The 18,365-nt window shown below is 46.2% G+C and overlaps 1 protein-coding gene across 1 annotated transcript in view; it reads right to left on the bottom strand.

Moving 5' to 3' along the window:
• Positions 1-234: 234 nt before the first annotated feature.
• Positions 235-18,365, bottom strand: part of BMAL2 (basic helix-loop-helix ARNT like 2) — a 47,822-nt gene continuing 29,691 nt past the window's right edge. Inside the window, 12 exon segments of the mRNA XM_053943199.1 lie at positions 235-3,368; positions 4,594-4,730; positions 5,480-5,596; positions 6,744-6,830; positions 7,387-7,480; positions 11,001-11,265; positions 11,507-11,728; positions 11,803-11,874; positions 13,216-13,387; positions 14,154-14,254; positions 15,601-17,069; positions 18,077-18,185. Of these exon segments, the coding sequence (XP_053799174.1) occupies positions 16,933-17,069; positions 18,077-18,185 (246 nt within the window). The 3' untranslated portion in view covers positions 235-3,368; positions 4,594-4,730; positions 5,480-5,596; ... (6 more) ...; positions 14,154-14,254; positions 15,601-16,932.

The raw sequence follows: 18,365 nt of genomic DNA, 5'->3' as shown, positions 1-18,365 counted from the left end.
TGGGAATGTCGGCACGGTGCGTTTGCGGAGGGGCTCAGGCAGCAATTCCCGGTGCCGACCTCCCGGAGCTCCTGCACATCCCCAGGGTGTCCCAGCCCCCCAAACCCCTTCCCTTCCAGCCTGGGGACATCATCCCTCAGTTAAAGCATTAAAGTCAAGGGAATCTTCCCCCACAGAAATGAAACCCCAAGCAATGCCCTCAGAGTTGACTTTAAATAAAAGGTTGGAGTCGGATGAAGTTTTGTCTGCATTAAGTTTGGAGTTTTTCAGGGAATCAGCTGGAACCACAGAACTGATGGAAAGCTTTCACAGGTGGGTCCCACTGGAGGTGTGCTGAAAACAGGGATGTGCATCCCTTTCCTGAGGGAAAAGGACTTCCTGGGGCTCTGAAATGGACTCAGCTTCTGCAGGGAAAGATGTCCTCCCCTGGGCACAGGGTCTGCCTCAGCATGGGCCAGGAGCACGTCCGGCCACCGCCTTCTCCTGCTCTAAAACATCAACTGGAGCCTGAACTCAGGGGGATGAAATCAGCTGAATTCCAGGGAACTCTGTCAAGTGTCCCCCAGGGACATCAACGGGGCTGGGGGATGAGGGTTATAAATAGCAAATTCTCTGGAATATAAACCTGTCCTTGTCCTGGAACCTCTGCTGGTTCCTGCCACAGCTGCTGTTCAAGTGGCAGCTCTGCATGGGAATGTCCAGACTCCATGAGGCACTGTCAGGTTATTCCAGCAGGAATTCAGCAGGGAATCTGGGGCTGTGGGTATAATTCATCTGAACCAGCAAAGCTGATACTGAACCCCAAATCTGGGTGCTGCATAGAGAACACTCTTTGTGCTGCCCTGTCAGCTAAAGCCCCTGGGCTGGGAAATTTCAACAGCCAAATGTATGGAATGATGTTAATCCCAGCATCCCCCAGAGGGACAATCCAAGCCCCAGGGTGGGAGCTCGTGTCCTTCCCCTGCTGCTGGCAGGACAAATTCCCCTTAGCTGGGCGGGGATTGGGAGCAAGATGGGCGGGAGAACGGCTTGGCTGCCCGGGAAGCAAGGCTGCTGGAATCTCATCTGAATCACTGAAAACATTCTTTCCCTGCACAAGCCAAGCAGATCCTTCCTGGCTAGGCTGGTGGGCAGCAGCTCTGGAGGAAAACACCCTGGCCCTGCCAGGAGCTCTGACTCTGCTTTTCCTCCCAGCTCCTGAGCAGTGTCAGGGCCACTGTGAGGCCGTTCAAATCCAAACAAACCTCACAGCCCATGGAGTGAATGATCCCAACAAAGAAATGCAGATCTTAAAGATCGGTTAAAAAGGCTGTGACAACACTGTGATGGGATTCCCAGGAACCTTCTGGTATGCTCTTGGTTCTGTTTTTATGTATTTTTAGTCCTTCCATGGGCAGCTTGTAGAATTTATTCTGGAATTTAGAGGTTGAGCAGGGTTGGCTTTGGATTGACCTTCACCTCTGGTCCCACTTTGTGCAAACACAACTTGGGCCAAGCTGGGTGAATTTATCACCTGAGCTTTCCCCTCCAAAATATCCCTACTTACTTCCCTGCAGATGAACTCAGATTTTGCCCCAAACTGTCCACTCCTCACCTCCACTTGCCCTCACAGTGTCCATTCTGTCACAGGTGCTCTGGTGACACCAGGGAGGTCCCTCTGCCTTTCTCCTGCCCCTCTCGAGCCCGAGGCAGCTCCTCTGCTCGCTCTCTCCAGCCTCGTCCCACACGGGCACCTCTTCTCCCTTCCCCGCCAGCTGCTGCCAAGGAAGGAGGACAAAGCAAGTCCCGAGTTTGCCTCCAAACAGTCATTCCCTCACCTTGAAATGTCCTTGGATTTCCCAACATTCTCCCTTCCTGTGCACTACTGACTGCCTCATTGACCTCAAAAATATGCATTCTTTCACCTGCAAGTTAGCTCTGGTTTTATGACCAAAAAGTACATTTTCTCCCCAATATATTACCTAGATTTTTAAAACCAAAAAACACACAGGTTCTGTCTTATCCCCAAAATCTTCATCTGTCCCCTTCAAATTATGTCAGATTTTTTTCTCCAAAATACTTCTCACCCTTATACATTATCTCAGCTTTTGCCCCCAAATTCTCCCTTGATGTCCACTACTGATCAACTCATTTTACCTTAAAATGTTTCTTCTTTACCTAGAGATTACCTAAAGGTTTACTCCAAAATTTCCCTTTTCTGTCTGCTACTGATTATCTCATTTTTCCCTTGAGATGCTCATTCTCTGCCCTACAGATTATTTCAAGTTTTACCCCCAAGATTTTCCCTACCTGTCCACTACTAGTTCTCTCTTGTTCACCTCAAAATATTTATTCTCCATCCTGGAGAAAATAACACTTTCTACACCCAAAGTTTTCATTATGTGTCCACAAGTGATTACCTCTGTTTTCATTATCTTTGCTGGGGATTAACATTTGCCCTCCAGATTTTCCCTGTGTGTCGTCTTCTGCTTCCCTCATTTTTTACAAGCAAGTATTCATTCTCTACTCTGGACACTACCTCACTTTTTTCCCCCCCAATATTTTCCCTACCTGCCCAATTCTGATTACCTCCTTTTTACCTCAAAATATGCATTCTTTCCTCTACAGGGTAACTCAGATTTTATGACCAAAAATCTGTCCATTTTGTCCCCTATACACTAACTAGACTTTAAAACCAAACCCACTCAAGTCACGTCTGTCTTATCCCCAAAATGTTCATTCTGCCCCCTACACATCACATCAGATTTTTCTCAAAATCATTTATTGTTCTGACATATCAGGGTTTGGCCCCCAAATTCTCCCTGCATGTCCACTCCCAATCATCTCCTTTCTACCTTAATATGTTCATTCTCTGTCCTACAGATTTTCCCAAGTCATACCCTCAAAAACTTCCTTGACTGCCTCTGTCTGTCAGTGTTCACTCTCTCCCTAGAGATTTACTCAAGTTTTACCCCCAAAATTTTCCTTACTTATCTACAACTTATTACCTCATTTTTAACTAATAATATTCATTGTTAACCTTTAGATTATTTCAAACTTAGGCCCCAAAATTCCCCAGCTCTGCCAGGAGTTACCTCCACTTTGCCCTCACAGTGTCCATTCTGTTCCCCACAGGTGCCCTGGTGACACCAGGGAGGTCCCTTTGCCCACAGTGCCTTTCTCCTGCCCGAGGCTGCTCCTCTGCTTACTCTCTCTGCCCTTGTTCCACACTATGGGAGAAAGGGGAAAGGTTTGATAAAACTCTTCTGCAATGAATTAATAATTATTTCCAGTTCCCCAGTGAGAAGTACATGAACTCATAGCCATCAAGACCTGACAGTTGCCTGCAGTGAGAGCTCAGCACATGTCCACAGAGGCAAGTCCAGCATCTGAAAGAAAGAAAGAAGAAGAAAAAGGTGATTTATTCTGTTTCAAAGTTATTTCAAGTCCTCAAACCCAAACCAACCTTTGCCCTTGATTTTGGCTGGGTGAATCCTGAGCAGTGGGCACAGGTCACGTCATTCAGGATGATGTGAGTGATGCTTTCTGGGGGAAATCTGATTTCCAAAGTTCACTTCCTGCCCCATGCCTGATCTGCACAGGAGAGAACCTCTTCCATGAAGGGATTTTGCTCCATCTAATCCCATCTGCCCAGGCTGTTCCATGAGGATATTGCCAAGCTGGGGCAGCACAGGCAGGTGAAGCTCTCAGCACCCTCTGCTCCAAACACAACTCTGGGCTCCTTTGCAAACGGCCTCTGCCATGAGGTTTTCTCCAGGAAAAATCAGGAATTGCTCATGGCAGGGTAGAGATTAAGTCGTCACAAAGGGAAGTAAAGGATAAATATTCCTGTAAGAGCCCTTGGGATCTGCTGGGCTGAATTGGGAAGGGGACATTCATTCCCTGCAATGCAAATCCACAAGGACCTCACACACAAAGCACAGACTGTCAGGTGGGGTCTGATGGCACCACTCTGACAAACCTCCTTGTCCTTCTCCCTTTCAGTGACTCCTACCCTCAAACTCTGAAGCTGACAAGCCCAAAAGCTCTGTCTGGCCACTCTGGAACAAAGGGATCCTCCAGGGATGAGGCACATTCCCAGCAAACACTCCCAACAGGGCACAGAGGCACCTCTGGAGCTCGTGTGTGGGGCTGGCAAGGACTGCCAGGAGGACACAGCCCCCAGCTGGGGTGGCAGTGACAGCAGCAAAGTCCCCTGGTCTGATGGCACAACAGAGAGACAAAGGCCAGCAATGCCCAGGGGAGGTGCAGGTTTAATTCTGCTCCCTGCGCTGCCACATCCCAGCAGGAAATCTCCGGGGGGACAGAAACTCCCAGGATGCACAAAATGCAGCATCTGTGACCCTGATCCTGCTGAAACTCAGCGTGTGGGGCCAACCCCCTCCAGATAAACACTGCCCTGCCCTGGCTCAGCCTCAGACACTGCCCCAGGTCTCAGCTCCCACCTGCCCCTGGGGCTGCCACCACATTCCTGACAAGGAGCCGAAGGCCCCTTTGGACAGGGCTCTCTCTCTGTCCCAGGCCTTGGGGACTGCAGGAACCAGGGCAGATCCCTCTGCATTTGGGACACTCTGGGGACAGCTGGGGACTCACCCCACACCATGGGCAGGACCTGGGGCCCTCCAGTGCAGGCTCCAGGGCCAGCAGTTCTGGAGCCTGTTTGGTTTGGCTGCTCAAACACCAAAAAAGCTGTTGGCAAAGATGGGATGAGTTAAGTGTTTTTTCCTGTCCTGAAAGAGAAGAGAAAATGGAAATTAAGTCCACTGTGGAAGGCAAAGGCTCCTGGCTTTCCCACTTCTGATTGCTCACTATGGGGTTTTATCCATAAAAAAATGAGAAGTGGCACCAAATAAAAGTGCCATGTTTCAACTCTTTCCCCCTACTTTTTTCATACACAAAAAGGATGCCCATTTTTTCTCATTGCATTCCTTGCCTAATTTTAACAGACCCATTTTCATTCCAGGCCCTCCTTGTGAGTTATTCCATGCTTTGCCATTGAACTTTGCACAAAGGAGGGGAAGGATCTGTTCCACATGGGTGTCATCCAACAAGGAACACCCCCTGTACCAGCCCCAGCCTGGGCTGAATATGCTGTTTCACTTTCCCCAATTCTGGGTTCTGGCTTCAATCCAGGCTGAGTTTTCCCATGTCTAGACACAGGAAATTGTCCAGGTCAGGGTGTAAGACCTTAAAATGCACATTGATCTGGGGGGCTGTGACTGGGATTCCAGCAGGGAATTCATTGTTTTACAAATTTAAACTATTCCAGGGAGCAGCACTGACAAGGTTGGGAGCTGCTGCTTTACCACCACGGTGTCAGCAAAAGAGATTAAACACAAAATGTATATCAAAAAACAAGGATAAAATGAATCCTCCTGCTTTTAGTGGGACCAGAGCTTATTCTGCCCTGGAATGACAAAGAACTCCCTCAGACCCCCAGAGATGCCAGAGGGAGGGAGGGAAGGCACCTCTGCCTCACCTGCTAGGGACAGTACAGGTCCTGCTGTTCCCAGGGACTGGGAATGTGTCCAGAGCCAAAAGCACCTTCCCAGGCTGGAGGGACTTTCCTAAAGCACCACCTCTGGGAAGCAAAGGGCTATGGAAGAAATAGAGTGGGAATTTACAATAATAATCATAATGGTATTGGGATAGAGCAACAATGGAAGCAACAATAATTCCAAGGGAGCAGGAGGGATGCTGGGCTTTAAATGAGGTTTGAGTGAGGCAGCATCTCCTGGGAGTTCTAAAGCACAGCTCCAGGTCTGGGATTATGGGAGCAGTATAAACTCCTACTGTCCAATCCCTGGATTTGCCTCCTGCCAGCACTCAGCACCTTGGGCATGTTTGGGTGCAAGTGCGCCAGTGCTGCTGCCTCGAGAGATTGGGAAAATGGGGATTAAACCCCTTCCCACAGGGCTGGCTCTGAGCTCTGGCTGGGGAAAGCATTTGGCACTCCTGGCATTTCAATGAAATCAGTTTCCATCATTTTGGAGATACACTGAATAAACCCAGGGCACATCAATAAACCTTTCTCCATAAGGACAGCCCCAGGGAATACACAATCATTCCTATGCCTGGTCAAACAAACCAGCAGCCAGTTTTAGCCTGGCTGTAAAACACTTGCAGAGGCTTTGGAGTTCATACAAGCTTGTCAGGATTTGGATACTCCATTTAAATTCCATTCATATGCTACAGAATAGGAAGTGTCCTAAAGGCACCTCCACTCACACTTGAATTTTAAGCCCTCTACCACCAATGAATTTGGATGTTCTTTTGTTAGGAACACCCCACCTCTGCTTCTTTAGGCAACTCCATGTGGGAGATAAAATAAATGTGGACAAAAGTTTGGAATGCAACTTCCAAGTCAAGTTCCCTGCTAGGAAATGACTCCAGCTCTCTGGTACCTCAGGCTGTTTAACCACAGCCTGGCCCTTCAGGGCTGCAGACTCTGAGCTACACAACTTGGGAGCTGGCAAGTAACAGCAGCTGAGGTCTCATTCCAACTGTACACAAAAACAGGGGCTGCATTTGGATACGTGCAGGCAGGGTTGGGCCACTTCAGAAAGCTTCAACCCCTGTTTTTCAGAGATTCCATCAGGGATAATGACCTTTTCACAAATCTCTTCAAGGCACATGAGAACCTGAGTAAGAAAATGAACTCAACCCCTTTGTTCCATTGGCCTCACACCCCGAATTCCAATGGGACAGACAAGTCCCTCTCCTTGGAAGGCAACATCTTCTACCTGGCTCTGTGCCTTCTCCAGCCTTTGGTGGCTGCTGTCTCCATCCTTCCACATCTCCCCATCTTCCTCAGGACTGGCTTCCTCATCCTATGGAGCAAACACAGGGACAGTCACCAGCCTGCTCCAAACCTGGGCAGCAGGGACGGACTGGTGGGACCCTCTGGATGGTCACCCCTCTGCTGGGCACCATCCCTGCTCCGCGGCCCATTCCCATTCCTGGCTTGGCATCGCCTTTTAACATCCTTGGGATGTTAAACCACAAATGTTTGCTCTGTGGGGCTTTGGGACATCAGAGACTCCCCCAAGGCAATGGGCAAAGCTCCTGTTCCCACACCCTCTGCCTCCCACAGCACCAAGGAAAGGAACTGCCCTCCCTCATCCCCCAAAGCAGATTCTGGTGCTGACTGGGTAAATGCATGTTTGTTCTTGGTTCTGTCCTCCATAACAGAGCACAACAAGGGAAAGATTTGAGAATGAGGAGGTTGAGGGATTGGTTGTTTGACAGTTTGTATACTTTCACAGTTATTTTTACAGTCATTTTTCTGTTACCAACCATAAATTGTGTCTGTGTATCTCCCTTCACAAGCACTGCAGTGGCCATGAACTATCTGGGGTTAATTCTACACTGACATATAAAACATACCCTGGTTTTCCCTATGCTTTTGCTTCAGAACTGATCAGTCTGAGATGAGGCAGGGAAGACCAGACCATTATACTTTCCTCTTGTTTTGATGTGTCTGTAACAAAGCAAGAAAGCAAAGTTCTTCTCCCAAATCCATCACACTTGGAGCCATGAGAACTGCTGGATTTAAAAGGTGCTGATTGACACTAGTGGTTATCAGATTTTTCCCATCTGTGACACAATTCAACAGCTGGCTGGCAGCACAGAGTTCTCCACTTTGGAGTTCAGATGCTGCAGCAGCCAGTTCGTCTCAGCCTTCAGTTCTCCACTAATATTTAGGGAAAAAGCCTATAAAGAGAGATGCAAGTGCAAACTAACTTCTGCATCAGCACACCTGACCTCAGAGCCTTTTGTGAACAGGTACCATTCGGCAAGGGGATTTTATTCATGCAAGAGTTACAACTCTGTGCCTGCTGGAACAGGGATTACCATCAAAATGTAAGCAAAGTGCTGCTTGAAGTCACTGGGTTTGTTATTTTTATCTCCCCTCAAACACCACAAGCCGGAGACTGCTGAAGTGGCCTTTGGTGCTGTTCCTTGACACAACTTGCACTGCTTAATGAGGCAGAGGCAGAGAAGGGAAAAGGAGCAGGAGCACCCTCACCTTACCACAAACAATTCCCCCCAGCCAGCAGCTTTGGTGAGGAGCCCACTCCAGAAGTATCAGCTCTGTCAACACAGAGTACGTGTACAGAGACAAATACAGGAAGGTATTAAGCAGTTTTACTTATGAAGGTATTAAGTGGTTTTATGTATCCTTAATGCATGGCTGCATGCACACGTTCCACACAAGAGGAGTAAACAAAACAAAACTTGTCTGAACCTTCCAATAAACCTGTTCCTTGCTTCTGTAAGTTTAGAGATGTGGTTTGGCCAGGCAGAAATGGGTCAGATCATAATTGCACACTTCAAAGCAGCCACATAACTTCAGTTTTGCTTTGAAGCCCTGACAGTCACCAAGGTAAGTATGAGAAGAAGCTGTCTCAGATACACCAACCTAACTTGCACATCACCATTTACCAGCTGAGGCAAAAGTTACCAGCACCTCCTTGAGGAAGGGCATGTAAATTCAGCAGTGGGACAGGAGCTTTACTGACCACCCCTAACACCACAGGATGTTTTATCACCCACCTAAATCCTGCCTAATATTTGGCTCCTACTTTCTCTGTTGAAAACTACTGCAAAACAGCAGACTCCCCAGTCAGAGGCATTTGGGGGGTTTTGCACTCCTTTTGAACCACCTCAGAAGTCAGGGATATGTTTTTGGAACACCTGTCCCAGATCTGGGATGTCGTCTCCTCGCTGTGCTCCCTCCGCCTTCCCAGAACAACACACACAAAGCACAACAAAGAAAATCAGTGAGTTCCTCAAAGGAGTTCACAGCAACTCCCTTGTGCTCAGCAAGCCAAAGGCCTGGTTTGATGCAATCGTAGCACCAGAAAGTGACTAAACCTTTGCTGGTTTCAAAGCTCTTCAGGGGAAGGATTTCCACCTCACTGAAAGTGTTCCTTTAGGTGGGGAAAGAAGCGTCGGAGAAGCCCCACTTGAATGGATTAAAGAGACTAAACCTCCTAAAGGACACTGCACCGAGCACCTCATCACACACAGCTCTGCCTGTCCTCAGGCCACCCTGAGCTGGCCACTGAGCAGTGACCAGACTTTGTCCTGCCCATCACCAGGGACCAACTGGACCAGCCAGGCCGTCAGCACCACCTGGGAACCTCAGTCTCCTGGGAATGGCTGTCATTTCAGGAATGCCAACAATTACCCTCCTGTTGCCACGGGTCACAGGCAAAGCCTCCCCATGCACCTCCACAGACATTTCCAGCAGCAGCCCTCTCCTTCCTGCAGTGTGTGTCACGCTGCCCTGGCAGCACAACCCAGAAAGGAAACAGGACTCGCAGCTAAGTAGGAAAAAAGATGATTTTCACCACGGTTCCCTGCCCCATGGGACAGCCCTGGTTTCAAGGCGCTCCACCCTGCGTGTCGGGGACAAGCAGAGCCTGGACCTGCTGCAGACACAAGTGCACAGGACAAACCAACTTCAGCATTCCTCAGCACAACTCTTACACCCAGATGCAGCAAATGGATGAAATCCCAGGGCTCAAGGCAGGAGATGGGCTGCCGAAGGGGGAAGCTGCTCCTCAGGCCCCCCCTCACAGCCAGGCAAACAGGTGGGGCTCCTGCTGCCTTCAGGGAGGAGAGAAACACCAGCTTCACCCTCCTGGCATGGGAACATCAATCCTCATGTGTGAGCACCACAGCACTCCACTGACAATCACTGTCACTGCCAGCAGCTGATCTCTGATACAGCTTTTCAAGAAGCTGTGCTAAATCCAATACTCCACTGGGATGGGTACTAAGCTCAAGTAGGGATTGCTCTGGCTCCTCATTTCTTAGTGATGTGAAGAAAATAAGAGGCCAAAATCTTTGCTGCACTTGAAACAGAGAGTTGAAGCAGATTTCTGCTATCCTACTTTCCAGAATGCTTCTCAAACCAACCTGCCATGCTGCCTCACTGAGACACCAGTTTTACTGAAACCTCTACTTACATCCTTCACAAATGTAAATCCTCAAGATACAGCTGCTCCTTTTAACAGAGGCAATAAATCCCGAGCTGACATTCTGGGACATCTTCCTCCCCAAAGCTCCACGGTGTAAGTGTGGCGAATATTCCCACTCCATGCCCCATTTCTGCTGTTTACTTTTTGGGATGCAGCGACACTTGTATTGCTCAATGTGCTGCCAGTGCAATCACACAGAGCCTACACACGGCGCTGCTGGCAGTGGCTGTGCTCGGGCCAGAATGAGGAGAGCCTGCAGAGCCTCTGAAGGCTCGGGCACAGCCAAGCCCAGCCTGAAACTCTTCCTTGTGCTCCTCACTCACATGAGGGAGCACACACGTGTTACAGCACAGCCGAGCCTTGAACACCAAAGCGTCCCTTCCCCCCATAAACAGCCACGGAGGTGCAAAGCACCTTTTTACAGCTCCAGCTGCACCCAGCCACGGCGTGAGCAAGCACAGCTATTTCAGCTGTTAGAAGTCACGGCTCCGACAGAAGCAGACCTTGGAAAAATAATTACAGGATGTAAGAACCCCAGGCCTTAAATCAAACCACATTTGTTAGCTCTAGATAAAACTCATAACTGCAGCTTCACAGCACCAGTGCCTGAAGCATCCTACCAGAACCCGAAAAGGTTAAACCGGAGAATGCCAACCTCTTCCCAAAACTTCCCGAAAAGTTACGTCAGGTCCAGCACAGAAACAAGGCACAGAAGGTCGGGAGTGCTGAAAGCTCTGGGACATGGCACGGGGACAGGGACACGAAGGGGGGACAGAGGCTGGCGGGATGTGGCGGCGCAGCCCCCCCGCTGCCCCCCGCTCCGGGCACACGCGGCGCTCCCGTCCCCGGGCCCGGGCCGGCTCCGGCCCCGCTGCCGGGGGCCCCGGGCCATGGCGGCGGCAGAGGAGGAGCCGCCGGGGCAGGGCACGGCGGGGCTCATCCCGCCGGTACACCAAGTTGCCGCAGTCGGCTCCGAGCGGTCTCGGAGCGGGTCCCGCGAACTTCCCTTACCTGCGGCCGAACCGCGCAGAGCCCTCCGGGGCGGCCGCACCTCCGCCGGCTCCGGGCAGCCCCCGCCGCCGTCCCGCCCCGGGACCGGCCCCACGGGAGTCATTATCTTGAAAATGTTTGCTCTTCTGACCAACTGTTTAGCTGGGCTGTCAAAGCTGTCCTGGCTTTCAGCTGCCTGAAGTATCCTGATTGTTAAATACCCAACAGAGCAAACTGTTGGCCTTGAGCTTCGGTGTGACACCGTGTTCAGTCCTGGGACAAAGCCCTGCACAAACAATTTCTAGCTGTCAAATCCATACCTGAACCTTTCTTCTCATGTTTAAATTCCCCTCCAAAAAGGACAGGAGAGATTCGGTGCCCAAAGGATTCATAATCCAGAGCAGCTGAAGTACAAAATGCTCCCAACCTGTATCCCCCGAAACAGTCAAACTTCTGACCTCGGCTGTCCCATCCCTGGCTCTTCCCACAGTGTTTGAAAACATGAGGCAAAGCCCTGCACACTGAACCTGCTGCTGAACTGATGGAAGAGATGCTGTCCTGTCTTGGCTCTGCTGCAAAGTTTCTGGTCTGAAGTTTCTGTGTCCTGAAGTTTCTGGTTTCAACTCCCCAAAAAGCAGAAGGTCGTTTAAGAAGTGACCAATCCGCCCCAGCGCTTGGGACCGTTTCGGGTGCCCAGTTTCAGATGATCAGTCTTGTGTATTTGATCTGGAATGTTGTGTAATTAGCCCCTGAAAATCAAGAAAAAGCAAACTCCAGTTCCTTTTCCAGTGGACAAGGAAGCTTTCCATAAAATTTCACATACCTGTGAGGGTGAAAATGTAATTAGCTGCAGAAACCTCTCCAGCATGAACCTCAGAGATGTGTCAGTGTGGATCTGGAAATCACAAAGAGCAGTATTACAAATCAGGAGATGCTGCATATTTTATGTAAAATGTGAGCAAGAGAAAACCTCCTGACACAAGCAGGAATCACATCAGGCTCAGCTGGAGGAATCCATACCATGGCAATAGCTCAACTGCTTGAAAAGACTGGGTGTTCCAGACCATTACTCTGAATCATTGCTGTCATCAAAAGCAGGACAGGAAAGGTTACACTTTGAGAAACCTGTTTTGGTTTTTTTAAAGACAATCTAGGAGCAGGCAGTAAATTACTGTAATAAACCACAAGCACGGCAGCCCTGAAAACTGCTGTGATTTAGAAAGTTCTAAAGCTGGGGGTTCATAAAGGAGCACTGTCACAAAGACCTAAGTGGTCATGAGTAACAGAGAGACAGAAGATAAGAAGCAACTCTTTGCTGGCTCCTCCAGCTCCACAGGCAGCAATCTAGAAATCAAACAGAAATCTGCAAATGAAACTAGCAGGAGCCCAAAAGAGGGGAAGCAGCTCTTCCTGCAACAATTTTCCTAGGAGTCAGCCTGTGAGCATTGCTGCCCCCAGCAGAATGGGCATCCTGACCACCAGAGGGGCTGGAACACAAATTCCATGGAGAATGAAGTGTGGGCAGCCCAGAGCTGTCCAGAGCAAAGCTTTAGAAGCTGACTGTAGCTTGCCGAAACAACACTAAGCTCACCTGGCTTTGTGTTTGATAAGGGATTTATCATCTCTTCAATGATACTGAAAACAGCATCTGATACTGGAACTGCATTTGTAGAGTAAAAAAAAGTGTTCTTACAATTCTTAAAGACCTGGCAAATCAAATGTATATAAAGCACAAAGGAAGAGGAGGGACAGACACTAATCTTTCCTCTCTGCTGACCAGTGACAACACCCAGGAGAATGGAGCTGGGCCAGGGCAGGGTCAAGCCTGGATATCAGGAAAAGGTTCTTCCCTTAGAGGGTGTCAGGCACTGAACAGGCTGTCCAGAGAATGGTCCCAGCCTCAAGGCTGCCAGAGCTCCAAGAGTGGAGGACATTCTCAGGCAGAAGGTGGGATTGTTGGGTGTCTGTGCAGGGCCATGAGTTGGACTCTATGATCCTGATGGGTCCCTCCCAACTCAGGAGATTCTATGATTGTAAAATTAAGAAATCAATTTGCTTATTTTATTGTGACAAGATGAAGTCTAAGGATGGAACCATTCCTCTCAAAGAATTCCTCATCTGAAAGTATTTTGCTAAATATTAAAGGCCTAGTGGTAGTGCCTTCCCTATCTGTAAGGTTTATGAAAGCAGCAATGTTTGAAGTCAGAGTGTTTTGTTTAAAAGCATTGCATGTTACCTGAGCTGTTGTAGAGTTCAGGGTCCTGCTGCTCACCTTACAGCACCTTCCAGGAACACCCTGACAAACCTCACGGTTACCCATTAACAGTGTTACCCAAGAGCCCATCAATTATGTGACTCTCTCTCCATTGTGCCAAGGTTACAGATGTTGGGTCACAAACACTTGGAATCTGCAAGTGCCAGGAAAGAAAAGTTACGACCCCGACAGGGTCAGCACTGTGGCAGCAACAGCTAAGGCAGAGCTTTCCCACAAAACTTTTTACTATTTCCAAAGATTTTGTGACTGTTTCTGGTGGTTTTGTCATGAAAACAAATGAATAATAAAAAGTTTTGTGCAGTACCCACATACCTGAACTTAGCTTTAACAGATCAGGCAGGCTGAGGTACTGTATTCTCTTTTCTGTCCCACTTTGGATCATGAACAGAAACCCTTCTGTGAGCAGTCACTCAAATGACTTTAGCCTTTTATGCTTGTGAGTAAACCAAATTTTCCAGTATTCTAAGAAGTGTTAAGATCCACAGCAAATTCCAGAACTACAAAGCACCACAGGAAAGAAACCTGGAATCAATCTCTGCTGTAGCATGCACCAGCATTGTCCCTGACCGTACCCTACAAGGGAACCCCAAAAGGAGCCTCCCTGCCCCCCGGAACATCAGGTGACAGATATTCATAGGTACTCAACTGTGTAGGTCAAAAAAGACCTCACGGATCAAGTCCAGCTATAACCCAGGACCACCCGTGTCCATCAGTGCCACACCTGCACATCTTTTAAACACCTCCAGGAATGATGATTTCTCCACTGCCCTGGGCAGCCTCTGCCAATGCTTAATAACCCTTTTTTTTGCCCCAGTATCCAATCTAATCCTCCCCTGGTACAACTTGAGACCAGTTCCTCTCATCCTGTCCCTTGGGAGCAGAGCCTGACACCCACCTACCTCCAGTCAGGGAGCTGTAGAGTGCTGAGGTCTCCCCTGAGCCTCCTTTTCTCCAGGCTGAGCATTCCCAACTCCCTCATCTGCTCCTCACAGGTCTTGTGCTTGCAGCAGGAAATGGAAAAGTTCAGGGTAAATGTGTGAACACCTTCAGAGTTCATCCCTAGAGAGCACAAGGGTGTTCTGAAGCTCTGTTTGAACCTCCAAAATTGCACATTAGCTTGGATTACAGGTTCTCCCTGCCTGGGGAGCATCACACTGAGCTACCAAAATCCACAGGAGTTCCACATCCCTGTTTATGTTTTGAGGAAGAAACCTGGGATCTGAAAGAACAAGTACTTTATATTTCAGTTCAGTATTAGACAGAATTGCCAGCAGACTAACAGCAGGGCATCAAAATAGTATTTATTGACCTGGTTTAACCACATCCTACCATTACCTGCACCATGCCAGGAACAAACTGTCAGTATCTTACTAGAACTGTGTTGTTATACAAACAAAGATAAGCACATACTATCTCAATTGTATTCAAAAATAGCTATTAATTTCACCAGAAATATTTACAAGTGACACTTTTTCTTGAAAAGGCTGCTTTAAGCCAGAAAAAAATTACAAATAGTAAAGGGAGAATCTAATAAATGAATTGAAAGTCACAATATTTGTCATCAACTGCAAAAGAATCAGTTACATTTCTGATTTTATTTTTTAGGGATAGCCAAGAATCCAAAAATAGTGGTTTGAGGCTAGACACTTCTATAAATCTTGTGAAAGAATTAATTTGCTCCTGCAGTTAACAACAGCTGCCACGTTTCCAAACTAATCCAGTTAAAAAAACTGTTCTAATAAAGTCTGTATAATTTTAAGTTATTTATGTAGTCATTTATCTATGAGCTACAGTATTTGATGGTTTATTTAGAATTTACTTCTAGAATAGAAAAGAGAAAATGCATTTTACGATGTCAGAATCTCAAATTTCATTTACACAAATAGACTTCTATCAGTTCTTAGAAAGTGCCTGTTTATTTCTTCTACTTTGCTCCATGATATAGCCCAAAATTCAGAAAAAGCAGAAAAGTTTATTCTAATAAAGCAAGAGAGCTGATGATTTTGGCCCCATGTATGTAAAAAAAAGATCTGAATGCAGGAAATTACATCCAAATTAAATGCAAAAAAAAAAAAAGTCTACAGAGTTAAAAAAAAAAAGAAAAAAATCAATACAAGAAGCCATTCTAGCAAATCACCACCACCAAAAATGCATTGTTTGCCAAAGGAGTCATATTATCTATAATATGCTCTGTCAAGCAGAGGAAACCACTTTATGTCCAGACTGTGTCCCCATGAGGACAGGGTGGCTCCCCTGCAGCACAAGGATGACATCTAGTGACGGCCACATCCATCTGTTCCCAACTCCAGCCTTCTTAAAGACACCAGCCCAGGCTGCCATCCTCACCTGGAGTGAGAGAGGTTAGGGTTGTGCCTACATTTAAATGTCTGTATTAAAAAGATGCACGTGTATCAGATCTCTTCAAATGCTTTCCTTTCATTACCTGAATTAAAAAAAAAAAAAAAAAAAAACTAAACATGAAGAAAACATGAAAAAAATCTGTAATTTTATGATATATAACTGATGCAAAAATTTGTTTAAACCTTCAATACCAGAGATAAAAACATCCTCTTGCTATATTAGTGCTATGTTGTTCTAATGCAACCTCTAAAGTGCCATGTTCTTGAGTCATTTGCTGTAACGGATACAATCCAAAAGCTGTTCCCAAAATATCATCCTGCATAGCATTTACTTACAAAGCTATAGTACAGAGAGATTTTAAAAAGTCACACACTCAAGCAGTAGAAAATTCTCCCAATCTCTCCAAAAACATAAAAGATGCTCTAGAATTTTAACATTTTTAACCAACAGACAGTGCAAGCCTCACTCTGGAACCAAGACTATCCATTCACATTTCTCTAGTTAGTAAAGAACCTGGGACAAAACCAAAGTGCTTCATTACAAATAGAGCATTATTTTTCTCTGGTTCTATGCACTGCCTCTCTAATAATACATTACAAATAATAGAAAACAGTAACTAATAGTTTGTTGCTCTTTTCTTATACCCTTCTCAAGTTTGTGCACTGGGAAAATGGGTGTTTTTCTCAAAACATTCTCTTCTGTTTATTAGGGTGATCCTACCCCAATCCTTGCTCCCAAAACTATAGGCTTCATTTTCACCTTTGACTGCAAAAATTGCACTGCTGAGAAGTGCAAGGAATCACAAACTGCATCATTTGAGAATACAGTACCTTATTTTACAACTATAGTGTGTGCAAATCGTTATTTCAATTAAATGTAATAGTTAAAATATTCTCAAACCATGTAAGTACAGTAGCTTCTACAGAAAGTAACATGGATAACCAATATTCTGCAACTTGAAACAAAAACAATAAATAGAAGTTTGAAGTATTAAAACTAAGAAAACGTAATCCTGTACATTGTACAATAACTTTTGGTTAAAGCTTCTTAGCAAAAATATACTAATGTGTTCTAAGCATTCCAGTTACAGATGGTTCAGTATTAAAATTTCAAGGTTTCCTCATCATGAAAAAAATGTTGCATTTGTCCATAGGTGCAGCACAAGGTGTCTCTCTCTGAACAAGGCTCCAGTCTTTAAAAACCCAGAGACAGCAAGTCTGAATTCAAAGGAACCATTAGAAAACTCCAATACAGTACTGAGGATGTAGGGTTGTAGTGCATGAGGGGTTTTGACATTCCTTACTCCCAGAAGCAGCTCTAGAGAGCCCACTGGATATCACTGAGGTCAGCTGGGTCTCCCAGGCCTCCATCAGCCTCCAGGTAATTCATCAGAGCTGTCATGGCAGTATCATCGTTCTCACAGATGGCATCGAAGTCCAGCTGAGAATTGCCACCTACACAGTGATTAAAACAGGGAGCTTGAAGCAGGCATGAACACTGTGAAGCATGAAGAACATGGTAACTTGCAAAACAGAATTGCTTTGAAGCAGAACCTGCCTTTGAAGTCAAGGCAAATATTTCTGTGTTAAAAAAAACCCCTAACTTGACTCTCTTTTAGTTTAAAACTCCTTGTTCTGTGTTGTTGGGGTTGCTTTTAATTCTTTTTTCCCAAACACTTATTAAAGAATTAGCTTTTTCTCCTTTGTGTTTCTTTTTCGGTGTTTTTCTTTTTTGGTTGGTTGGTTTGGGGTTGTCAGGTTTTGGGTTTTTAAACTTTTCTGAAAAGGCTTATAGATCAACCAGAAGAAAGCTGTAGGTTATAAATAAACAAATAAATCCCTGGCAAATGATGCAGAAGAGGAAGATGGAAAAGTTTCTAAAAGCTGAAATACAGGATCAGCATAAACATGGCTTTTACAGCATTTTGCCTTTTATGACAAACATAATGCAGTGGCATTTTCCTCTTCTAGGGCCAGAGAATCCTGTATCCAGACAAACTTAACAAGGGAAAGATAAAAAAAATTCCTTCAGAACCATTTGGAGCAATCCTTTGTATCAACTACTCCCAGCTTGCAGCTTAGAAAGAGGTAAAGTGCTAAAGGACAGTAATTCACAAATTCCAATAAGTTCCCTGACATTGCATTGAAATACTTTTCCCTCCCCATCTCTGTCCTGAAGAGAGAACAGTAAAGTGCCATGAAAAGTATAGGAATGCAATGGTAAACTTTAGTTATAGATGTTGTCTTTTGTAATGAGATTGCCTCACTGATCAAATTTTGTTGTTTGCCTTGCAGCAATAATACATCTGTTTTCAGAGTGCTCTCATCTTCAGCCAGCCAGCCAGTCAAATCTCTTTACAGTTTATACATGGTTGTAAAGTGGTGCACTCAGAAATGACACCAGTGATCAGAAATGTCACCCCTGCAACCCCCAGAATATCCCCAAGAGAAATAAATCTTACTGAGGAGAGGTTCATTACTGGGAAATGGAATAGCACCCTGGGTTTGTTCTGAATTCTCCAGAGCTTCTGTTTCTGAAGGACATAATTGAATCAACTCTTTATTTGGCACCTGAAAGAACAGAATTGGTAGAAAGGACACAATTAGATCCTAAATTTAGTCCCAAATATTACATTACAGAAACATCATAGATTGCTGTCAAATTATTAAGAACTGAATAAAGAAAGTGAAAAATATACCTCATCAGGCAGATATTGTGCATTTAGAAACAAACATTTTTGAAGTTCTTTT

This window comes from Vidua chalybeata, chromosome 5 (assembly GCF_026979565.1).
Source record: "Vidua chalybeata isolate OUT-0048 chromosome 5, bVidCha1 merged haplotype, whole genome shotgun sequence".
Taxonomy (NCBI): domain Eukaryota; kingdom Metazoa; phylum Chordata; class Aves; order Passeriformes; family Viduidae; genus Vidua; species Vidua chalybeata.
Note: the sequence above shows the minus strand (reverse complement) of the source record. Positions and strands in the feature narration are given on the sequence as shown.